At 42.3% G+C, this 26,218-nt stretch overlaps 1 protein-coding gene across 1 annotated transcript in view; it reads left to right on the top strand.

Annotated features, from left to right (window-relative positions):
- The window catches only part of grpr (gastrin-releasing peptide receptor), a 47,898-nt gene extending 22,992 nt beyond the window's left edge, over positions 1–24,906 (top strand). The window contains exon 3 of the mRNA XM_052014448.1: positions 24,508–24,906. Coding sequence (XP_051870408.1) covers positions 24,508–24,906 — 399 coding nt within the window. The remainder of the gene's footprint in view (positions 1–24,507) is intronic.
- Positions 24,907–26,218: the final 1,312 nt, after the last annotated feature.

Here is a 26,218-nt window from a genome sequence, read left to right as displayed (position 1 = left end):
TCCCTCAGTGGGAAGAGAACTCACCTGGCTTTCTTTCAGAACAGAAAACCCTCCATCTCCCCCGGTTCGTTCCAGAGGGGCATCATTGAGCTCTTGGGTTTGCCTGGTGTTCATCTCGATGCTGTTGAATCCATCTCTCTTCTGCTGTAGTTTAAATGGATGGCTGGTCAGAAGTCACACCCTGACGGTGGATAGGTTTAATGGTGCTTCACCGAAACCTGCAGGTGGCACAACGCTGCAGCAGGTAGTGCTGCTGTCTCACGGCTCCCGCGACTCAGGTCCGATCCTAATCTCCCGTGTGGAGCTCAATGTTCTCCCTGTGACTGTGTGCTATTCCTCTGGTCCGCTGCCTCATCCCAAAAATGTGCGGGTTAGTATGTTAACCCAGTGTATATTGGCACCCCCCCCCCACCCCCTTTGAAGAGGAGTGGTGGAAGAGTCAGGGCGGAATGAACAGGCATGTGGGAGAATGGGATCGATGATATTGCTCTGAGACCAGGCATAGACTCGATGGGCCACATGGCCTTCCTCTATGTCATAATATGAGGATATAAAGGAATCCTAATGAGGTCTGGGAGTTACAATACTCCAGGCCTGTTTCCTGCAGTAACAAATGGGTTTCAAGTTGTTCTGTAGACCACCCTCCTAAAACCCGCTCGAGTTAAAATCACGCTGCTGTGTGACAAAGCTGGTCAAATTGAGGGAGCTCAAATGAACAGAAATATCTTTGGCAGCACGAGTGAAAAATCATGCAGTGGAAAGCTGATCTCATGATCTGAAACATTGTTCTGCCCTTCATTTCTGCTCACGCCTGCTTTCTGCGTGAGCCGGAACAGTTTACAGCAGACCCATTCAATGGATCGCTTCACGGCAGCAGAGCGCTTTGATTTGAACCTGGGAAAAAGCTGCCTGTGTGACTCCAGGTCGACCCAGAGGAACACACCTCCTGGTGGCGAATCAGAGCACACCACTAACACCCAGCACGGAAACAGGCCCTTCGGCCCACAGAGTCTGTGCTAGCAATCAACCACCCATTTGCACTGATCCTATATTAATCTTACATCAGTCCAGATTAAGAGACTTGACACAGATGCTGCCAGACCTGCTTAGTTCCTCCAGCAGTTTGGTTTTTGCTACATTTTTTAAATTCTCCCCCTATTCACATCAACTCTCCCCAGAGTCTACCACTCGTCTGTACACATTTACAATGGCCAGTTAATCTACCAACCCACACATCTTTGGGATGCATCAGGAAACTGAAGCCCCCAGAAGAAACCCATGCGGTCACAGGGAGAACATGCACTACAGACAGTCGATTCCTCTGCCTTAAGGGGGAAAGGCTGAACTCTGCCCTCAGCAGTCAGAGCGCAGAAACTATTCAGCGAGTTTACTCAATTTACACTTGATCATGTGTTGATGAACAGCTAGTATGCTGTAACCTTTACATTAAAATGTTATTAAAAAGTGCCAAGGTTAAGGTTATCATTGTAAAAACATTGAAAGGTATTTACTCTAGAATGAAGGTTGGATATTATAAATGCAGACAGATTTAACTGCAATGCAATGCTTCTGCGGAAAACAGCTGGAAAATCAGTAGCTAGGAGGGGAAACCCAGTATTCGCAATGTTAAATACAAACAAAAAATGATAGAATAACTCAGCAAGCCATCAGGTTACCAACATTATTTCAGACTTCCAGTATCTGCAGTTTTTGCTTTGATTTCCGTTCCCAAGGTTAAGCTGCACTTGAAGGGTGATGACGTTATCAGTAGTTTCTGAACCCCTTATTTCAGATCAAGGACACAAACATGGGAGCACTGAATTCGCCGTCAATGCTCCAAGACTGGAGATCAAAGGGAATCTGCAGAACTCCTCCTGCCTTTAATGGGTTTAAGAGATAAGATATCTTTATTTAGTCACATGTACATCGAAACACATAGTAAAATACATCTTTTTTGCATAGTGTTCTGGGGCGCAGCCCGCAAGTGTCGCCACACTTCTGGTGCCAACATAGCATGCCCACAACTTCCTAACCTGTACGTCTTTGGAACGTGGGAGGAAATCGGAGCACCTGGAGGAAACCCACGCAGACATAAGGAGAACATACAAACTTCTTACAGACAGTGGCCGGATTTGAACCCAGGTGCCTGGCACTGTAAAGCGTTATGCAAACTGCTACACTCACCTTTCACTGCACCCGCCCATTCCTGCATACCCTTTTCAGATGCAAAGAACTGAGCAGGCCGACCCTCCCCACCCAACAGGTGAAGTGGAGTGATCTCCGAGTGGTGAGGGGGTATATCCTGAGACCTGACTTGGAATACCCTGACACTTCACTGTCTGTCGAAGGCTTCCGAACTGTTTTTAAAGCTCTCTGCTAATCACGGGCATTTAACAGTGATTTAAATCATGAGGAAAATCCAATTTATTTTTTAAAAAGTTAACAATGCATTCAAATACTAACACATAATTCAGAACATTAAAGTGAAATAGATCAAACACCTTTTCCCACAGAATTGTTTATATTCCGGCCAGCCCTCTCAGCATCCAAACCCTCTCCTCCACCACTAGCTCAATAATGTGTCCAGCCTCGGAGCAGATGGTCAGGCAGTTCCTTGGAAGCCATCACCTATCAGACAGCATAATTATGGCAAATATTTAAACCCATGGTGAGGCTACTTGATCATTGACTTTGGAAAGAGTGGACTCACTGGCCTAAGTGGCTTAATTTTGTTCTGTTCTGTTTTGTTTTCACATCATGTTACTTACACTGTGCAACAACAATATTTGCTTGGCAGCAGCAAGATCTCCTTTCCTCAATTAACTTAGCTTTTCTTTGTTTCTTGATCACTGATGTGCTGTGGAATGTAATCCATGGATGTCTTGTCACATGTAAGGGTCTGATGTGTAATCCAGAAGGTCTTATCAATTGCAAAGTTCTGGAGTATAACCTATAGATGCATTTTAACATGTGCAAGCCTCAATACTAAACGTTGGCAGAATGTTTCATACTCTGGGATTCGCTGCACAGATGTTCTAGTTTAGTTTAGGAGGGAGAATGATTTTTGAATGATCAGTAAGGATCCGATTGCTGCTTTAATTGCCTTCTGGTGCTCATTGAAGAAGTTGCACAACATTTAGATCAAGTGGTGCAGCTAGTAGAGCCGCTGTCTCACAATGACAGAGACTCGGGTACAATCTTGACCTCAGGTTCAGTCTGCGCAGAGTTTCCATGTTCTCACTGTGACCATGTGGGCTTCCTCCAGGTACTCTGGTTTCCTTCCACATCCCAAAGGCATGTAGGTGAATTGGCCACTTTAAATTGCCCCTAATGTGTGGGTGAGTGGTAGAATCTGGGGGAGCTGTTGGGAATGTGGGGAGAATAATATGGGATTAAAGTAGGATTGGTGTAAATGGGTGGTTGATGGTTGGCATGGACTCAGTGGGCCGAAGAGCCCATTTCCATGCCGTGTCACTCTATAACTGTGATTCTGTAATACTTGCTCCAACCCCCTCCCCGAACAACAAATTGTTGCTGAAGATTTCGACTGCTACTTAAACCTCTATCACCCTTTTTGTTCAATTCCTGCTGGAAGCTTGAAGGGAACTTTTGAAATAAATTGGCATACTTTCTGGGGTTCAATGCCAAGATCCGAATATCCTTTCAACATTTATTCCAGAAATTGTCTGAAAATGTCAGTAACGAGTACAAGTGCTGTTCCACTCTACGTTACGTTATTGAATATAACCATAAAATGCTGGAATCAAGCAACTGGGGTCAGGCAGAATCTGTGGAAAGGGAAACAGAGTTAATGTCTCAGGTCCAGGATCCTTCATCAGAGGTGGGAAAGACAGAAAACAAGTTAGTTATAGGTATCAGAGAAGTTGGGGAAGGTGGGTGGGGAGAACAAAGTGAATATCTCTGATAAGGTGAGACCAGATGACCTAACATAGCAGTTGAGCACTTAAAGTTAGATTAAGTTTCTTTGCGTGTAATGTGTAGCTAATGGTGAGGCTGTGAAACATGCCCAGCAGGCCTTACTATAGAAGAAATAACTAATTAAACAATAATGGGCACCAGGAGAAAGGGAATGTTTGACAAGGGGCATCCTGCTAGTAACATCCGTCTGGTCTGAATAAGGAATGCAAAGAGGGAATGAAGCTCAGTAGAACAGCAACAACTATAGCTGGAAAATAGACAAGAGAGCAAGATAGGTTCCTTCTCTTCCTCACTGGACTTCCTCCACCAGGATCTCAGTGCCATCTCTGAGGACCTGTTTACTTTCTTACTTGGTCCATGAGCTACCCTGAGCGATACACTCTACGCCTAAAATAGAGGTGAATGTGTGGAACACAGAGATTGTGTTGAATCGTCATTTGAGTACTAAACCTGTGGGTGTCCATATTTGCACCTCTGGCCAAGCTCATCTTATTAGGACAATACCCTTTCAGCATCTGATTAGACCATTTCAGGCAAATATTCATTTCCCCGTTCCCCCATAAACTTTCCTATAAAAAGATGTTTGAGCTACAATATCACTTCTACACAGAGTAAAGTGTGAAAATGCCCCTTGGTATGTATTTACAGATTTGTACACCATTAGGAAGCAGAAAAAAATTCCAGGATTTTCTCCCATTCCTTGATCAGTGACCCTGAGGGTTTTTGCGAGACCCTACCACCACTATGGCTAAAGTCAGCTGACAAGAGGTGCCTTGCTCGGTATTTCAGTGGATTTGAATTATCCATTCACATATTAGAGTTTCAGTAGCATTTATCTCCCTTCCCTATTTTTCATTTGTCACATGAAAAGAAAGGCTTACATTTACATAGTGTCGTTCATGAACACAGTGCCTTACAACCAATTAAGCATTTTTTTAAAAATGCATCTGCAGTGTAATGAGGAAACATAAAAGTAAATTTTCATGCAGCATGCTCTTACAAATAATAATATTAATATGACCAGATAATTGTTTCTTTTTTGGTGACATTGTTTGAAAGGAAAATTCTGTATTTCTTTGAAATAATGCTATAGATTCTTTAACATCTGCTTGCATTGCTTTAATGTTTTGTCTAATAGTTGGGTTTAAATGCCTTGCATTTATTCAATGGAACTTGCAGAACTTAATGGACTGTCTAGTTACAATATTCTAATGACTCCCTTTTAATTTTGTCTATGTTGTTTTATGCCAAGAGAATGCAAGTTTGTGATTAGTTGTAGTGCATTGATTATTCACACCAAATTTATTGAGTCATAGAAGACCAAAATCTGGAATTTTGACACATCAGTGTGATTTGAAAGTAAATATGTCAGCAGTGTATGCTAGAGATGGCTGGGAGACGGGCAGAAAGAGATGGAAAACAAATAATAGGTTTGTGTGTTCACACTATCACCTTTTCAAGGCATTTCTACCTCTCTGAAATAGTCAGGGCCAGCAATATGTAAACCCTGCCTTTGAAATTCATATTGACATGATGCATATGGGTACTTTGAAATAAAAATGATTGTTGAAAGCCTGGAAGTCCACATTCAACATAAGGTTTAAGGATTTGATGTTCACTGGGGCATGTGGGGTTCAAGAAATGCCAAATGTGAGGCAAAAACAAGGAAGAAAGATGAGAATTAAATGAGAAAAGGCTGGAGATTGTCAACAGGTCAAGCACTACCCAGATAGGTCATTGATCTGTAAGATTAACTCTCTGTCTCTCTCCACAGGTACTTCCTGACCTGCTGAGTATTTCCAGCATTTTCTGGTTTCATTTCAGAGGGTCCAGCATCTGCAATTTTTTGTTTGGTTTTCAAGGAAAGACAGGGTAGTTTAAACTAGCAGCCCAAAGGCAAAGCTCCAGTAATCTGCCCAGGGTTGACTGAAACAATTGAAATAAGTTTTGTCAGGAAAGATAGAGAATAACAAACATTCAGTGCTGGTAATGTGAATATAAAATTGAATCATCCGATCGCTTAATGAAACCAAATGCATTGATCAAAGGCTAAAAGTGCACATGGATTTACAGCAGGGGAAGGGCTCCTTTAATGGGTGTTATTTGCAGGTACAGGGAATCACATTAAAGCTGAAAAATATATTGTGATATTTCTTACAGAATTGGTCACCAGCAGGTAAGGATGAAATTCACATTTAGCAAATAGCTGTGGAAAATGTTGATATCTACATAAAATAAGTTTTGAAATAGGAACGGAAAATGTTGGAAACACACACCAGGTCAGGCAACACCTGTAGAGAGAGAAATAGTTAACCTTTCATGTCCAGGGCCCTTCAACAGAACTGGTTCCCAGAGCTGAAATGTTAACTGCTTCTTTTTCCACAGATGCTGCCTGACCTGTTGATTCTTATTTTTATTTCAGATTTCCGTCGGCTGCAGGTTTTCGATTTTGATTCTAAAACATTTTGCTTTTGTTGATTATGTTTTGACTATGCTCAATTTGCATGTCTTAGGAGTGGTTTCCTATTCATGGAATGGGCAAGCAGATGGCAGGTATAATTTATTGTAGTGGAGTCTGTTGTGATGGATTTTGTGAGGAGCAGCATGCAGAATGATTGTTATTTTATTATTATTTTATTTTATTTTATCAACATTTTATTGGTCGGAGCATAAATGCAGATACCAGAAATCCAAAATAAAAGCAGAGTAGCACTCAACAGGTCAGACAGCTTCTGTGGGGAGAGAAACAGAGTCAAGGTGAAGCATCCTTCATCAAGCATGCTTGTCTTCACACAGTTCCAATTCTGATGGCAGGCTCTTGACCCAAAACATCAACTTTGTTCCCTTCCCCACGAATGCTGTCTGACCTGCTGAGTGTTTCCAGAATTTGCCACTGTTCTTTGGTTGGGTGATGGTGGGATACAGCAATGGGGGCAGAGTGTTAGAACCACAGAAATCTTAACAGGTGGTAGGGCAGCTGATAAAGTGATGAAGTAAGTCTGGCTTTCTAAAGAGGGGATTTTCATACAACACAAGGAAGTAATGATACAAATCCATAACATGCTGGTGAGGCCTCCCCTGGGCGCCTGGCTTTCAGAAAGATGTTGTGGCCTTGGACAGGGTACAGAGATATCTATGAGGATGTTAGGAGTGATGCAGGTGTTTGTTTTCTATCTGCAGAGATTGGGGGAGCTCTGTGACTGACAATAATGTTTAAAAAATCATAGAGCAAGGGCTCAGGGACATTTGAAAAGGAACAAGAGGAACTGAAGCATAAACCATAGATTACCTAGAAGTTATCTCATTGCTGCTTGTCATGCTGTCTGCCATTTGATGACTGTGTTTCCTTCATTACAACCATATCTGCAATTTATTTAATTAATTTCATTGACTACAGTATGCTTTTGGAATGTGCTTAGTTATGAAATGTGCTAAGGGCACTCATGTTCTTTCATTATATAAAAAAAAATGATTAGAAGTATGTATAATGGACTGTTGTGTGTGTGATTATCTTATCTGTAGTTGTCATGGCCTGTTATGTAGAGCTTTTAGATATATTCTTCAATATGACATGCTTGTGTAAATTTTCTGAGTCAGTATTTATGGCATACAGCTGTGAATTCAGAAAATGTATCCGACTGCATTTAATGCTGGGTGCTGGGGCCAGGTAAAATATCAGCGGTAGCTACAAGTTTATTTTCTATTCTCACGGGATCTGAGCGTTGTTGGCATAGCCAACATATACTTCCCTTCTCTAATTGCCCTTGAGAAGATGGTGGTGAGTGGCCTTCTTGAAACACTGCAGTCTATAGTTAGGTAGGGAGTACCAGGCTTTTGACTGTCACATTGAAGAAAACAGGCATATTTCCAAGTCAGACTCACGCAGGATTTGGATGACAACTGCTAAGTAAAAGTAATCCCTTGCATTTACTGTCCTTACTCTTCCGAGCAGTTGAAGTTCCAGGTTTATTGACTGCTGTCAAAGAAATCTTGGCAAATTGCTGCAGTGAATTTTGTAGACGGTACACAAAACTGATGTGCTGGTAGTGGAAGAAGTGAATGTTTTAGCTGCTGCATGGAATGGCAATCAAGTGGACTGCTTTGCCATGGATAATGTAAAGTTGTTTGAGTAAAATTTACTTTGCTGCTTCTGTGCCAAATTTTGATTTAAGCCAGCACATTATTACAACTGACCCTGTCTGTCAAGCTTAACTTTGTAAAACTGTGCCAAGAGGATTAGAGAGAATTGTTAGCAACTGAAACTCCTATCCCCAGTCAGTAGCACTAACTGCACTGTACAGAAGCAACAGTGCACTCTATTCAGTCGCATAGCCCAGTCCATTGGCTTCAGTTGAAGGCAACCTTTGATGAGGGTATACATGTTTCAGAGAGGTAGGAGACGGTGAAGCAATGAATGAAACATTCTCAGCAAGGCAGGGTATGACAGATAATGTTCCTCAAGTATCTGCATTGGGTCTTTAGTTTTTCGTCTCTTTGTATGGATGAGTTCCATGTCTAAATCTGCACAGTGAAATCATTTAGACTGTGTCAATAGGCCAGGGGAGTTTCAAAAGACAATAGGAAGATTAATTGAGTGGGTAGATGGAGTTAAGTATGGGAAATCATGAACCCATTCACTTTGAGTGAAAGAATATTTACTTCAGTGATGAGAGACCAGAAACTATGGGAAAACAAAGTGAGTTAGATGTCCATACATACAAATCAATAGTGCCCAGTGCAAAAATAACAAAGATTAATGGACTGTTAGATATTATCTCCAAGGAGTCAGAATTCATTGCCAGTATCCAATGGAGTATTGCATTCAGTTCCAGGCAATGAATCTTGTGATAAAGGGAGAGTACAGATCCCCGTGAATGAAAATAGGGCTTCAATTTATGGCCAGGTTGTTTAAACCCAAGCACAAAGGATGATGTGTGATCTAACGGAGATGATTAAAATAAGCAAGGGCTTCAATAGCACAGAAAAAGAGAAACTATTTCCAGTGGTATAATCTTAAAATCAGACTTAAACCATGAAGGCCTGTTATGGTAGAGCAGTTTTAGTCACACTAAGGATGACGAGAATCTGAAAGTTGCTCCCTGGGGCACTGAAACACTTGTTATTATCCAGACTAAGATTGATAAATTTGCTTTTGCTTATGGGTCGGAAGGGAATTAGGGTATAACCAGGTAAGTGGAACTGGCTAACACTGATTGAGCTGAATGGTGAAACATGAACAAGGGATTGAATGTCCAGGTGCTGATCTTAAGTTCCCATGTTCCCATCTTCCTTAACTCGCAGACTGAATTGACTTCTAAATTTCTGTACCATTCCTCAAACAGTCCAACTGACAGCCCACAGGAAAAGTGGAAACATACAAGAAATAAAAAAAAATGCATTAATGTGCAACTGAAATGTGTACGGCTAAGAATGACAGTCTGTTGTAGGTATCAGGGAATAAGAGCAAAGGCAAGTTCAAGGACTTGGTGAATAGATTGACCGTGATTGAACTAAATAATAGAATGAGCTTGATGATCCTCCCCTGCCCCTCTGTTACCTATTGAATCAGTACCTGATGTAGGTCGAGGTAATCTTACTGATGAGCCACTGCAGATTAACTTTTTAAGTATCAAAATGCAATACATACGTATTGCAAAATTCTGCACTGCCAAGTGCAGGTCAGTATTACCAATCCTGGAAGATATACTGTTATGCATGTCATTAAAGAATTTGAAAACTATATAAAATATCATTCTTCTCCATAGACTCAATACAACTATTACATATTTGCATCTCAAACCACTAAATATTCTAACAAATCTTCTGCATAGATAGACTTGGGCTTTACTCTGGACAATGAAGAAAGTTCTCTAAAATTACAATGGCATCTTGATCAACTGGGCCAGTGGGCCAAGGAAAGGCAGATGGAGTTTAGTTCAGATAAATGTGAGGTGTTGCATTTTGTTGAGACCAACCAGGGCAGGAATTACACAGTAAATGGTAGGGTCATGGGAAGCGTTGTAGAACAGAGAGACCTAGGGGTGCAGGTACAAAGTTCCTTGGAAGTGGTGACACAGGTATACAGGGTGGTGAAGAAGGCGTTTGGCACGTTCGCCTTCATCGGTCAGAATATTGAGTACATGTGTTGGGACATCATGTTGCAGCTGTACAAGAGGTTATAAGGTCACATGTTCTGTTATAAGGTCACATGTTATAAGGTTCTGGTCACCCTGCTATAGGAAGGATGTCATTAAACTGGGAGGGTGCAAAAAAAGACTTACGAGGATGTTACTGGAACCGGAGGGCTTGGGTTATAAGGAGACACTGGCTCAGAGTTTTATTCCCTGGAGCACAGGAGGCTGAGGGGTGACTTTATAGAGGGGTATAAAATCATGAGGAGCAAAGGTGAGGTGAACAGCCAAAGTCTTTTCCCCAGGGTAGTGGAGTCCAATACTAGAGGTCATAGGTTTAACATGAGAGGGGAAGATTTAATGGAGACCTGAGAGGCAAATTTTTCACACAGAGGGTGGTGAGTGCGTGGAACGAGCTGCCAGAAGAAGTGGTAGAGGCAGGTACAATTACAACATTTAAGAGACAGTTACATGGATAGGAAAGGTTTAAAGGGATATGGGCCAAACGCAAGCAAATTGGACTAGCTCACTTAGGCATCCTGGTTGACATGGATGAGTTGGACGAAGGGGCCTGTTCCCATGCTGTATAACTCTATGATGATAAAAAAAGAAAAAAATAATAAGGAATGTAATGACCTAGGCTTTTCTTGCTCTTGCCCTGCTGGCTGGGCTTACATTTATCTTTTCTGCTGCACACCCTCAGTGAAGGTGGCTCCAGCTTAGCTGGCAAAGTCCTGCACAGCACATGGCCTTGCAGGTACAAATGGCGTCACCTGGTGGAGCTTGTATAGCCCACAGAAATGATTTGACAGCTGGCTAAACCAGCCATCTCTGTCAATGCTTTGATTGTTTCTGAATGTCATTGACTCAAAAACATTAAAACCCGTTAATAATTAATTAAAGTAATAAAAAAAATTAAACCTCCTTAAAATGTAAAACACTATTAGCTCAACTCATTTGGTAAATTGTTAATTATGCAGGGGATCATTCCCTGAGCAGTCATGCTTTCCATTGAATTGAATGGAGTTACTGCATCCGTACCGTGGTATAGGTTCATTGAGCAAATTTCCCAGTGAGGAATTGCAGGAAGGTGGGGCTCCATGAGAATGCAGTCCTGGAGAACTGTCGCGAGATTGGCGGTTAATATCTCCCAGAAAACTCATGACTTCTATTTTTGCGCACATGTGCACGGAAATGCCGAGATTGCAGACATTTACAGAGGGAAGTGCTGGCAGTCCCATGTGGTGTTTCTCAGGGAGAAAGAGGAATCTGACAAAATATTGAAATGGCAGAGTCCCTGATGGACACTTTTGATGGAAGGCCATCTGGTTGTGGGATTGTTTCAGTGGACCACAGATCTTCTTGTAGCTTAAACAAAAGGAAAAGGTGTCCATGATGCCTGGACTTGTTTTAGAGTCATAGAGTTGTACAGTACTGAAACAGGCCCTTCAGCCCACCACGTCCATACTGACCTTTTCGACCGTCTATACTAATCCCATTTGCCTGCATTAGGACCATATCCTTCTCCAGGTCTGCTACCTTCCATTGCCAGTACCTGCTTTACTGAGTCAGCCAGAAAGTCATTGTATGACAGCATCACCTACAGTAACTTCTGACCTTTATCCCCTTAAGGCTGTGCTAAAGTAATCTCTGGTGTCTCTTGACCCTGCCATTTATAGTTCATTTACTTGCTGCCCTGTCAATCCAGCCTTCTGTTGCAGTAGTTTCCAGTGATACCATCACATAAACTTGTAATTATACAGGGCTTTGGTAAGATCACACCTGGACACTGTGAACAACTTTGGTTTCCTTACCGAGAAATAATATACATGCCCTCATGCAAGTGCCACAAAGATTCACCAGACTGTTTCTGGGATGGAGGGTCTGTCAGATTGAATGGCCAAGACCTCGCCTCTGGAGTTTAGAAGAATGAAAGATGATCTCATTGAAACGTACAAAATTGCTTGAGGCTCAACTGGGTAGATGCAACAACTAGTCTAACGTAAAATTATTTTATTGTGTGGCGACTCACCGTCTAGTTGGGCGAACCGGCTCGGCAGTCGGGTCGCGCGACGTCGGAGCGACGAGGCCCAAGATGGCGGCAGGCCTCGTCTTTCCGAGTGACGGGGAGAACCCGCGCGCGGGAAAGTCCTGATGACGTAGGACTTACGCCATTGCAGGTTGTTTTGGGTGGGAACATTCTCCCTTAAAGGGCCCGCGCAAGGTGGGAAAATAAACCAGTTCTGTTTAGCAATCCTCCGAGTAGAGTCTTGTTTTATTCCGCGGTAGCAACCGCTACAATTGAATATTTATATTTTGGTATACAAAAGAATATAAGAACCTGAAAAGGTAATTCAACACATTGAAGCTAAATCCTTGATCTTGGAGGTTGCTGTCTCAAAGGGGTAGGCCATTTAGATCTTAAATAACAAGGAATGTCTTCTTTCAAAGGATGGTGAATCTTTGAAATCTTTATCCTGGAGGATTGTGGAGGCTGAGTCACTGATTACATTCAAAACTGAAATTGATCTGTTTCTGGATATTGGAAGAATGAAAGGGAAAGGTGTTGATGTGGAAGATCAAGCAGGATCTTGTTGAACAAGAGAGAAAGCTCAAGGGGCAGAATGGTTTACCTCTGCTCCTATTGCTTACGTTCTTCATTTGTAATAACCTGTAGAGCAAATGTGTACAGAAGATTGCTCTGGTGTTGGGAATTAAACTTTCAGGTTTCCTGATGCAAATGGAAACTTAACCTACAGCAATTCCACAGTCAACTAATATCCCTCGATCTCTTCATTTTTTGGGGGGTGTGGTCTTGCAGTTATTCCTCTTGGGGATTCTTTGGATGAAAATCTTGTTTCATAATCATTCCTGCAGAGCACCTGGGGATGTAACAATGCAATAATCAACCCATATAAGATCTCTTTATTAGTCACATGTGTATCGAAACACACAGTGAAATGCATCTTTTACGTAGAGTGTTCTGGGGGCAGCCCACAAGTGCCGCCACACTCCTGGCGCCAAAATAGTACGCCCACAACTTCCTAACCTGTACGTCTTTGGAATGTGGGAGGAAACCAAGAGCACCCGGAGGAAACCCACGTAGACACACGGGGAGAACATACAAACTCCTTACAGACAGTGGCCGGAATTGAACCCAGGTCGCTGGCACTGTAATAGCGTTACGCTAACCACTGCACTACCATGCCTGTCCATATCCAAGTTTTTGTTTTTGCTCAAAGAGCGGATTTTTATACTGCCCATGAGTTGTCCTGGAAATAATCTACTTTCCTCTGGCAATGGCATCATGTATTCCAAGGTTGGTTCATAGGGTTAAATTCAACCTAAAGCCTTTCCTGTCCTATTCTAAATGTTCACCTTCATCCTGAGTTAAGAACGTGCTCATTAGGTCATAGTTTCATTTCCCAAAGAAGCTATTCCTGCCTTTTTGAGTCAATTAGCCCAATTGGTGCAATTAGTATGAAATTGTAAGCATTTTTAAGTCACGGAGTCAAGTCCACACCCAATTGTGCCCTGATTGCCTGAGCTCAATCCATGCAGAACACCTAACAGTGAAATTTGTAACCGTCAGGTCTGGGCTGCATTTTAACCTGGGTCTCAAACACAAGCTCCCTACCCGCAGCCTTCCCCACCCCTATGAGAACAGCCTTCTCATTGACCATCTCATGTGAAAGACAACCAATTCTGGTAAGATACCATAAGAAAGTACAACGTGTTTCTACTCTCACTTGTACTGTTGAAGCTGGGTCACAAACAGCTCTCATGGACCTGGGGATTAACAACCTTCTCCCTGGAGCTTTTACCCAGGAGATTAAGTGGGCAAAGTATAGTGAAGGTGAAGCATATGATGAGTGCTTTGTAGGCATTTTGATCTGGCTTACTCTTCTGGACCATATGCTGACTAACAGAGTCAGAAAGTTAATTTGACAAAGCTCTCTGGAGTTCATTACTTCACAACACAGATGTCATTTTGGGTCCACTCTAATCTAAAATTGACTGATGGGAGATAAAGTTCCACAGCTGCACTGGTAAGAGTTATTAGTAAACCTTGGCTTAGTTGATACCTTAAGAATTAGTATTCCTGTCACAGATTTTTGTATGACAGCAGCATCTTTTGGGAATTTGAATAAAAAGATCAGTGTATCTGATTCACAGCCAACCTTATTTTTTCATCTATTCATTTTAATGAGAACAATGTGTGCACTGTGATTGAATGTGCTGAGCAAGGGCACAGCTACAAGCCTCTCAACCCCGTGAGCTAATTCCACTGTTCACTTAAATCAGTTCACCAATAATTCAGCTTCATTTACCCACCTTCGGTCCATGTTCCTCAGTGTTAAAGTTCTCAGTGTTGAAATTCCAAATTCTTGCTGCAGTCAGTTTTTGGTGGAGAGAGTTAAACATCTTGTGTGAAAAATTGTTTCCTGAATCCACCACTAAATAGGCTAATGTTCTCACTTTAATTATCTCGTATCTCATTCCTAACTGTCTCAGTGGAGGGAAATATATTTCTCATAACTTACCCTACTGAATCCCTGTAATGTGTTAAAAACCTAGAACTGATCACGCCTTACTTTTCTATACTTAAAGGGACAACAATCTGAGTTTATGCAGACTATTTATCCATCCGAGAGCCCGTTTCATATGGATGAATTAACATGGGACACCAACTGAGACTAGTAAGATATAGTGTTCCTGGCACAGGGGTTTAGTTTGCCAGCAGCAGTCATTGAGAGTCCTTGGGTCTTTTTTTATATTCATTTTCAGGATCTGCGCAACACCAACAAGGCCAGCATTTATTGCCATTCCATTCCTACCGCACTTCATGCCCAAAACTACCAGGGTAATCCAGACTGGATCACAGCAAGGCTCTACACAACTGAAGGGTAACCTCCTCCTTTGAACATGTTGAGATAGGGACCAACATGCCTTTGGTGTCTCCCTACCATGGCTCTGATATTTTTCTCCCCTTATCCAATGTCTTTCCATTTCTTCTACCCTGTTCTTCCTTCCAATTTTCCATTTTTATTCTCCCAACTATTGCATTACCACCAGGAACATCTGATCTCTCTCCACCACCAGGACGGCTTGAGGACCCTATTTTCCTTCAGTGAATGGCTCCCCTTCATCACCACCCTCTGCTACCTGGCGAAACTTCTTCTCACATTCAACAGCTTCTTTGACTCTAGTCATAACCTTCAGACAAGGGATGTTGCACTGAGAACTTGCATGTCTTTCTGTTTATGTACCACATAGAAGATTCCTTGCTTCAGTCCTACTCACATATCCCCTCCCACCTCCTTATCCAGTACATTGGTTTGGTGCCACATCCTGCTCTCACCCTACAATGGGAAGCTTCATCAACGTTGCTGCTAATTTCCAGCCTGCTTTCACTGGAACGTGGTCCATCTCTCGATCTTCCCTCCCCTTCTTCAACTTCTGTATCTCTATTGCAGGGGATAGGCTGGTGGCCGGTCTCATTTATCTTAATTACACATCCTCCCAATCTGTTCCATGCAAGAGCCTTATTCTCCTCCCAGTTTCTATCATACCTATTCAGACCATGGCACCTTCACACTAGTACTTCCAGTTCTTACTTTTTGCTCAGCCATATTGACAGGCCTCTCGACCATGTCTGTTCCATTTCAGCCAACTTTGCTCTCACCCTGTCCCCCTCCCACTCAGAACCACAGTAAGATTCCATGTCCTCAGTTTCCATCCCACCACTTTGAAATGATTGCCCTTCCTGCATTTCCAACACATGGTCTCACCACCAAACACACCTTTCTCTCCCATCACATCAGAACTGTTTATTCTCAGGCACCCTCCACCATCACCATCAACACACCTCCCGTAAGTGCAAACACAGGAGATGCAATGTCTGGCAATCCTTACTCCTCTCCTCCTGCCAGCCAGGGCCCCATATGGACCTCCCATCTGAGGCAAGGATTACTTCCAATTCAGTATCCCACGATGACTGCTCAGGTTGCAATTTCCCCATGCTGGGAAAATCAAATGCAGATCGGCTGACTGCCTTGTGGAGCACTTCCACCTTGAACTTGCAGTTGTGTGTTACTTTGGTTCTCCAGTCCACTCCCACTCTTTCTTTGGCCTCGGACGCCAGTCCATGGGAGGTCAATGCAAGCTCAAGCATTAGCACCTCATCTTCTGACTAGACATATTACAGATACACAAGAGACTGCAGATGCTAGAATCTGAAACAACACACAAAATGCTGGAGGAACTCAGCAGGTCATGCAGCACCTAAAGAGTGAAATGGACAGTTGATGTTTCAGGTTGACACCCTTCACCTGGTTCAGTCCAGACGAAGGATCTTGATCCGAAATGTCAACTGTCCATTTCCCTTGACATATTACTGCCTGTAGATTAAATTTCACTAATTTCAATACTGCTATTTCCAATTGGAGGCCCTTCTACACTAATTAACAATGGAAATTAAAAGAAAAACTGCACTGCTAGAAATCTGAAATAGAAACAGAAAATGTTTGAAACATGCAGGAGGGCCAGACAGAACCCATGGAAAGAGAAATAGTTAATGCTTCAGGTCCAGGACAGGGAGAGAACAAGGTAGTTTTAGGTAGCAGAGAAGGTGGGGAGGGATGGGTATGACAAAGGGAGTATCTCTGATAGGGTGAGACCAAATGACTTACTGTGGCAGTTAGGTAGCAGTTTAAGGTTCATTGTCTGTGAAATGTGTTGCTAAAGGTGAGATTGTGGGACATCTCAGAAGGCCAGAGTACACAAAAAGAAACAGAGCCAAAATGATGACAGGCAGAAATGACAGAAAGAAAGAGTAGAGGCACAAGAGACGGGTCAGGCATCATCTGTGGGTGGGGAGGGGGGGAATGGACAGTCAACATTTCAGGTCGAGACTCTTCATCTGAGTGAGTTTCCTAAAATTGGATGACTTGAAGGCTGCAATGTGCCCAGCTTATTTGTCTCTTTTACTCTTTTACCTTGCAGTTTCACCCCCTTTTATTCTCTTCTGTATTACAGGCCTTAAGAGAAATTCCTTTTCACACTGACCTTTCCTTCAATACTCTCTCCATTTAAAACTTTTCCATCTCCCATTTTTTCCAACTCCAAAAAGGCTCATTGACCCGGAACGTTAACTCTGTTCCTCTCTGCGTAAAGCTGTCTGGCCTGCTGAGTATCTCCAGCATTTTTCTGCTTTAATTTATGATATCCAACAAACTGTGAATTTGATTTTTTAATTAACTTGCAACTTATCCGTTAAATACGCAATTGATCAAGGGCGAATAAGTTAAAATGTAACAACAAAGATCTGAGAAACCAGCAGAAAGCTGAAGTTCAGCTTCTACATGAAGTTTCTGCTAAAAGTAAATATTTGTTCATACCAGGTTGCCTGTAACTACTGACAATAACAGCAGGTGCTACAGAGTGCCGCAGCAGCTGGTTAAGGGGGAACAGTAGCCAGTTGTATGCCTTCCTTTTCAAGCAATCTTTGTATTTCTTTTAAAAAGTACAATTAAATCTTAAGCGACGGCCTCTGATATTCTCTTCTTTTTGTGTGTGGCTGCCCTGGAGCATGTGAGAGTACGTTCAGCAATTTTTCTTACACCCCAGTAATGGGATATTATTTAAAACCTACCATATCATCTTGAAGAAGCACGGCGTTTCAATTACAGAGTAAATACTATATCTGTCTGCTGTGTACAGGCCTTATAATAAATAATAATCAACCCAAACATGGATTAAAATATTACCAAAGTTGTGAGGAAATGTTTTTTGTTCAGTCACAATAAGCCTTTTTTTACATCATGGAGTCTGACGTCTTCCTTCTATGTCTGAGGAAGAATTAAAGACCTTGTAAGCTGGTTCTGTCAAAATATACCTACAGAGGTGTAATGCTGGTTTGTATGTGTATAGTTCAATATATACAGTATATAGCATAACAAGTTGACCAATAAATTTCAATGGACTAATAAATTGAAGCATTAATTCAATTAATTCAAAATTTACATTTCTTTTGCTAGTGATTTACTCAGAGCTCGTACACTATAGGGGCAAATAGATCCTGCAGTACTTTACAGGAATCTTAAATAACACCAAGGGATTTGAGCAGAGGAAGTGCAACACAGAATGCAAATTCTGACATCCACCCAAGATATGAGAATGTGAACAATGACACTCAGCCAGAATATGGACGTGGGAATGGAAATTGTGATATGGCCCCAGGATGTGGGAATGGAAATGGTGTTATTGACACAGGAAAGGGGAATGGGAATCGTGACATTGCCTGGAATGTGGAAATGGGAACTGTGACGGACAGTTTTAATCACCAAGTATTAATCGTCATTCAGTATTAATCATCAGGCTTCTAAACCTGGGCCTCTGTACCTCCCTCTGCAACTGGATCCTCAACTTCCTCACTGGGAGACCACAGTCAGTGCGGATCGGTAATAACATCTCCTCCTCGCTGACAATCAACACAGGCGCACCTCAAAGATGTGTGTTTAGCCCGCTGCTCTACTCTCTCTACACTCATGACTGTGTGGCTAAGCACAGCTCAAATGCCATTTATAAATTCGCAGATGACACCACTGTGGTTGCTAAAATCTCAGATGGCAATGAGGAGGCATACAAGTGAGATAGATCGGCTGGTTGAGTGGTGTCGCAACAACAACCTCGCACTCAACGTCAGCAAGACCAAGGAATTAATTGTGGACTTCCGGAAGGGGAAGTCAGGAGAACATTCACCAGTCCTCATTGAGAGGTCAGCAGTGGAAAGGGTGAGCAGCTTCAAATTACTGGATGTCAACATCTCGGAGGATCTGTCCTGGGCCCAACACATTGATGCAATCACGAAGAAAGCATGCAAGCGGCTCTACTTTGCTAGGAGTTTAAGGAGATTTGGTATGTCACCAAAGACTCATGCAAATTTCTATAGATGTACAGTGGAGAGCATTCTGACTGGTTGCATCACAACCTGGTATGGAGGCTCCAATACACAGGATCGTAAGAGGCTGCAGAGGGTTGTAGACTCAGCCAGCTCCATCACGGGCACAACCCTCCCCACCATCAAGGACATCTTCAAGAGATGGTGCCTCAAGAAGGCGGCATCCATCATTAAGGACACTCACTATCCGGGACATGCCCTTTTCTTGTCACTACAATCAGGGAGGAGGTAAAGGAACCTGAGGACCCACATTCAATGTTTCAGGAGCAGCTTCTTCCCCTATGTTATCAGATTTCTGAATGGTCCATGAAACCATGAACACTACCTCATTATTCCTTTCTTTTTGCACTATTTATTTATTTTGTAATTTTATAGATTTTTTTATGTCTTTGCACTGTACTGCTGCCACAAAACAACAAATTTCACATCATATAAGACAGTGATAATAAACCTGATTCTGATTCTGATTCTGATTCTGATTGGAATAGAGGAACAGGAATCATGGTGCCTTTTCTGATGTTTGAAGCTGTATATTTGAATTAGAACAGAAATAAGGAGACACCTTCTGTGAGCACTGAGGCACAAGGTGGTTGGAAGTGAACAGAAAGTGTTACAGCAGGTCCCAGACTAGAAACACAAGAGGAGAAAGAATGACCAGAATTTATGCAACACCTGTCACGTCCTCAAGATGTCCTTATCTGACTTAGAGCCAGTGAAGTACTTTTGAAGTGTGTTGATTTTGTGCAGCCTATAGATTAATGTGTAGGGTGACTGATATCACTGCATTGTGTCAGCAAGTAAGTGTTGCTTCCCACTTTGAAAATACTTTCTACAAATGTCACTCTGTATGAGAACAGCTGGGAGCAGTGGTTGGACACCATTTCCATCTCCCATTGAACATATCTATAAATCAGAAACCAACAGTCAGGCCTAGAGCAGCAAGTTGCTGTCCCTTGCTCTCCTCTGGAACATCACACACTGTGTTAACTGTTCAATATGAGACACTTAGACTTATTCATTAAAATGGAGTGTAACTTAATTACATTATTTATCAAGAAGTTACGAGCAATGGGATTTCACATTGACAATGTCTTGGTTTCGCTGCCAGGTGCCTGCATTCTTCATGCTGGGAGTAATTGATGCAATAACCCTGTTTTCAGTTGATGAAACAGTAATTCATCAGTCACTTTGACAATTTTCTCCTAGGTTTAAAGTCATCTCCCGAACCGCTGCTGTCTGCCCAGAGTCCTTGCCAGTGACAGACTGCACTGAAAAAACAAACTGCTGGAGGATCTCAGCTGGTCAAGCAGCATCTGTCGAGGCAAAAGGATCATCAATGTTTCAGGTCGAGACCATGCGTCAGTCCTGATGCAGGATCTCGGCTCAAAACGTCATCCATCCCTTTGCCTCCACAGATGCCGCTTGACCCACTGAGTTCTTCCAGCAGTTTGGTTTTATTTCGCTCCAGTTCCAACAACTGCAGTTTCTTGGGTCTCCTGTCTGTACTCACCACTGACCTGCTAAAGAAGTTTCTGCTAAAGAAGTAGTCAGGATCCTTGGCAATGTGCCCTATATAATGACAGCCTTTCCATTACCTAAGTACCAGGGAAGTTTGGATAAGCCCCTCTCACAAAACAGCAGAAAAAGACATTGACAGCTGGTGAATTCATGCCTTTCTCTTAGCCAGCTGTCAACGATGTTAAGAAGTTTGAATATTTCAGCCCCGGCAAGCTCCAGAGAAATGTAAAACTAATAGAAACAAACCATAAACAGTCAAGAGGGTGAGAAGTGGAAGACTTTCCTAATTTGACCACAAAGACTCAACATCAAACACCCACATACAGCAGCTAAGAATAAAACTCTTGCTACATTCCTTCAAGCTACATTGTAATTACCCTGTTACATTTCCCGTACCACGTGACTGTTCTCCTTGGTGTCTGGTTAATATCTAACACTGAAGAATGGATTTTCCATTTTCTTTGATTGCTGTTTGTAGGAACTTGTGGTGGACAGAATCAGAATCAGGCTTATTATCACTGTCTTATATAATGTGAAATTTGTTGTTTGCGGCAGCAGGTGCAGTGCCAGGACATAAAATTACTATAAATTACAAAATAAATAAATAGTGCAAAGAAAGGAACAACGAGGTAGTGTTCTTGGGTTCATGAACCATTCAGAAATCTGATGGCAGAGGGGAAGAAGCTGCTCCTGAATTATTGAGTGTGGGTCTTCAGGCTCCTGTACCTCCTCCCTGATGGTAGTAACAAGAAGAGGGCACGTCCCGGATGGTGAGGGTCCTTAATGATGGATGTTGCCTTCTTGAGGCACCGCCCCTTGAAGATGTCCTCAATGGTGGGGAGGGTTGTACCCGTGATGGAGCTGGCTGAGTCTATAACCCTCTGCAGCCTCTTACGATCCTGTACATTGGAGCCTCCATACCAGGCTGTGATGCAACTAGTCAGAATGCTCTCCACTGTACATCTATAGAAATTTGCATGAGTCTTTGGTGACTTACAAAGTCTCCTTAAACTCCTAGCAAAGTAGAGCCGCTTACATGCTTTCTTCGTGATTGCATCAGTGTGTTGGGCTCAGGACAGATCCTTCGAGATGTTGACATCCAGTAATTTGAAGCTGCTCACCCTTTCCACTGCTGACCTCTCAATGAGGACTGGTGAATGTTCTCTTGACTTCCCCTTCCTGAAGTCCACAATTAATTCCTTGGTCTTGCTGACGTTGAGTGCCAGGTTGTTGTTGCGACACCACTCAACCAGCCGATCTATCTCACTTGTATGCCTCCTCATTGCCATCTGAGATTTTAGCAACCACAGTGGTGTCATCTGTGAATTTATAAATGGCATTTGAGCTGTGCTTAGCCACACAGTCATGAGTGTAGAGAGAGTAGAGCAGCGGGCTAAGCACGCATCCTTGAGGTGCGCCTGTGTTGATTGTCAGCGAGGAGGAGATGTTATTAACGACCTGAACTGACTGTGATCTCCCGATGAGGAAGTCGAGGATCCAGTTACAGAGGGAGGTACAGAGGCCCAGATTTAGAAGCTTGTTGCTTAGTACTGAGGAGATGATGTTTTTGAACGCCAAGCTGTAATCAATAAACAGCAGCCTGACACATGTTTTGCTGTTGTCTAGGTGCTCCAAAGCCGAGTGGGGAGCCAGTGAGATTACGTCCGCTATAGACCTGTTGTGGGGGTAGGTGAATTGCAGCGGGTGCAGGTCCTTGCTCAGTCAGGAGTTAATTCCAGACATAACTAGCTTCTTGAAGCACTTCAATATAAATTGGCTGATTGGCTGATGTGTTTCCTACATTACCTTTAAGGGTTATAAGTTGTAAAAACTGCCTGGTTTCAATAAAAAAAACATATTGTGAAAGAAAAAGTAACGTCAACATTGAGGCATTTCCTGTAGATATCAGTAAGTTATTTAGTGCGAATTAAAGCTGAGCACTTTGGGGATCTCCATTTTGTCTAACTGGATTGTTGAGTAGCAATTGAACCACTGATTCCATTACTGTATGTCTGAAGTTAGTCTTAATTATATGTAAAAACTCATGGTAATTGAAATATCTTCACTAGAAGATAGGAGAGTGTCTTATTTTGCATATATTTTCCATTTCATGGATTAGTACAGCACCAAAGAGGCCATTTCTCATTCCCGCTGTTATAAGCCAGGTTATAAACTATCCTTGAGCCTAATGGTACCTCTTCATAAAATGGACTCTTGACCTCACAATCTACCTCGTTGTGGCCTTGCACCTTATTGTCTGCCTGCACTGCACTTTCTCTGTAACTGTAACACCATATTTTGCATTCTGTTATTGCTTTTCCCTAGTATTACCCCAATGCACTGATGTGGTGAAATGTGGTGAAATGATCTGTATAGTGGCATCCAAAACAATGTTTTTCACTGTAGCTTACTAAATCATATGACAATACTAAATCAATTTACCAATTTACCATTCACCCCAATGAGTTTGCATTGGCTTTATCAAAGAGCAATCCAGTTATTCCCATTCCCCTGCTCTTCCCACATCTCCTTACAACCTTTATTCTTCAACCATTTATCCAATTCTCTTTTCTGGGCTTCTAATTGTATGTGTACACTCAATCTCATGAAGCAGTGCATTCCAAATCTTAAAAGTAGATCCTAAAAATATTTCTCCTCACATCTCCATTTTGTTTTACCAGTCACCTTAAATATGTGGTTATTAACCATTCCACCACTGAAGGCAGTTTCTCATTAAAACCCATTATGATTTCATTCAAATCTCTCCAGTATTTCCCTGCTCAGTGTAGATCAACCCCAGCTTCCACACTCCATCCTTGTAACCATAAACTCTCATCCCCAGCTTGTGATGCATGAACAATTATTCTTTTAATGATTGCACAGTTTTTTTTTGCATTCTCATCTTTAATTTAGTATTGGTGTCTGCTTAAATATTTCAATTTGAGCAATGAGAGCCAAAGTTTGGTTCTTTAGGGCTCGGCTCACCTTGCCTCTCTGTTGCAGCAGATGACTGATAGTTTGTTGCACTGAAAACTGCTGCTCAGGCAGCTGATTTTTTTTTCCCTTTCTCTGCTGAATCATTTGCTTCAGGTCTGTGTTTAAAGGAGAGTTTTACTCAAAGGGACTCCTCAATTTGGAACATAGTTCCAGTCTGGATGAGAAGCAAGTTGAGATATAAAAATTCAGGGCTAGACTCTGCATATACGGTTGGCCAATATTCAACATTATTGGGGTGATCAAAAGCTGATTGTCCAACTCCTTGTTCTTCCAGTCCAGAGGAAGGGATCTCAACCCAAAACATTGACTGTCCATTTCCCTCCACAGACGCTGCCTGAACCACTGAGTTCCTCCAGCATTTTGTCTGTTTCCCCCTGTTCTACACACTGCTCAAAGGAAAATTATAGAGTCATAAGCAGAAAAGGAGGACCTTCAGCTCACCAAGTCTGCGCTGACCATCAAGCATCGATATACACTGATCTAACACAAATCCTGTTCTATTCTCCCCACTTTCCCATGATTTGCCCTCAGCTTCAATCAGTCACCTACAAAATTTACCACAGCCAATTAACTGACCAACCTGCATGTCTTTGGGATGTTGGAGGAAACCCATACGGTCACAGGGAGAACTTGTCAGCGCCACGCAGACAGCATCAGAGATCAGGTTGTATAATGGATGAACAAACCACTACTGCCAATTTCTTTATACTGTTAAAAGACCTGTCAGAAACTGTCCCATGAGAATTTAATCCTCTCAATTATAATTTATAGGTCTGCTGAAGGATTGTGCTTGACCTGTTATGTCTCTTTAGTTTCTTCCCTGTATGCTGTTCCTTATTTACCTTTCTTATGCAACTCAAATCAATGGAATCATGTTAAGTGTTCATTACAGCCTTAAACTTTGCACAAATTGCTATAACTTTAGATAGTTTCAGTCTTTCTGTTTCATTTTATTCACAGATGGAATCCAGGAAAAGACTTGCAAAGACTGTGCTGGTGTTTGTGGGGTTCTTTGCTATAAGCTGGCTCCCCAGTCACATCATCTACCTGTACCGCTCCTACCATTACAGGCAGGTGGACACCTCCTTGGCGCACTTGGTTGGCAGCATTTGTGCCAGGATTCTGGCCTTCAGCAACTCCTGCATCAATCCCTTTGCTCTCTACCTGCTGAGCAAGACCTTCAGAAAACAATTCAACAACAATCTACTCTGCTGCAGGAGCCATCTGCTCATACGATCAGCCAGCATGAGCAAGAGCACCACAGCTTCACGGATGACATCCCTCAAGAGCACCAACCACTCAGTGGGAAGTTTCAGCCTAATCAATGGGAACTTTGCTCATCAAGAAGGTTATGTATAGGGGTGCCAGGCAGCACCATTAGACGATGTACGTTCTGCACTTTCAATCATAGTCATGCGCAGTGAGTGCCAGTGCCAGTGAAGAGAATACATCTTTAGGTCGGGGGAGAATGTGGAGACTTGGTACAAAAGGTTTCAGTTGAGTTTTTGACAAAATAGAGGACGTAATTCAGATTAAAACAGTTTATTTTGAAATGCTAGGAATAGACTTGATATGCAGTGGGGCCTCCCTGTTAACAGGGAAGCCATCAGGGAGCTAATGGTGTACCAAAGATATGCCACAAAATTAGTGGTTTGCCAGACTCTCTCTCAGGGCAAGTTGCAGGAGGCAATAAGTAACATTGTTACCTTGTTAAAGAAGGACCATTTTGGTATTCCATCAAAGCATGGACTAGGCAAGGTATTTGTCAATATGTTAGATGGATACATAATATCTAACGCCATGGTATATCGAGCATGTATATTATATTGAAAGGTACAATGGGTATGGGATGTGTACCAACACAGAGTTCCTAATTTGAACTGTGTAGAAGCCAGGTAGAAATGTGTTCTCATTGAAAGTGCATTGTAGTACTTATACTCTGTTTCAGAAATTCCATCGACATCAATAGAACAACATTTCACAAATGGAGTGCAACCTGACTATATCGTGCTTTTAGTGCACAAGACTAAGGACAGATTTCTATCCATAAGTGTTGTCCTAAACAAGCAAAAGAAAGGAGGAGTGCATCTGGTTGTGGTGAACTGTGTTGATGGTTTCCCGAGAACTGGAAGAGTGAAAATAACTTCACCAAGTGTGATTTTGTGTGTTCAGTTTAAAAAGCAATTTAAACATGTGGCTGTAATGTAGGAAGCATCTGATCAGCATCCAGCTACCTACGTGGGAAAGTGACCTTGCATGGACCCCGACTAAGGAAAGGACTCAATCATGATGGCCCCATAGTCAAAACCACACTGACTCTCAGAGGTTAGGTTCACCTGTGAAGGATGGGCAGTGGTTGGGGTATCAGCTGGGTAGCAGCCATATAACGTTATCAAACAAGATTTTTGGATTTCAAGAGAGAAGTAGTGAAAAAAACTGGAAGGAAAGAGAATGGATCGTGGTCATTCAAAGACCTGTTTTTTTCAGTTCAAGGTTTGGTACTTCAGAGAGGTGTGCAGTCATGAGGGTTAGTAAGTAACATGTTGTCTTTCACTGAGGAGCTCCTGTAGTGTGTCTCCATGGTAACGAATTTATAACAAGGACTCTTTTAAAGTAGATTGAATTTTAGTTGTGGTTCTACATCCAGTAATGAGCAAGCAAGGTATACTTT

Source organism: Pristis pectinata, chromosome 4 (genome assembly GCF_009764475.1).
Source record: "Pristis pectinata isolate sPriPec2 chromosome 4, sPriPec2.1.pri, whole genome shotgun sequence".
In the NCBI taxonomy this organism is placed as follows: domain Eukaryota; kingdom Metazoa; phylum Chordata; class Chondrichthyes; order Rhinopristiformes; family Pristidae; genus Pristis; species Pristis pectinata.
The sequence above is the reverse complement of the archived record's forward strand: the minus strand, read 5'-3'. Positions and strand labels throughout refer to the sequence as shown.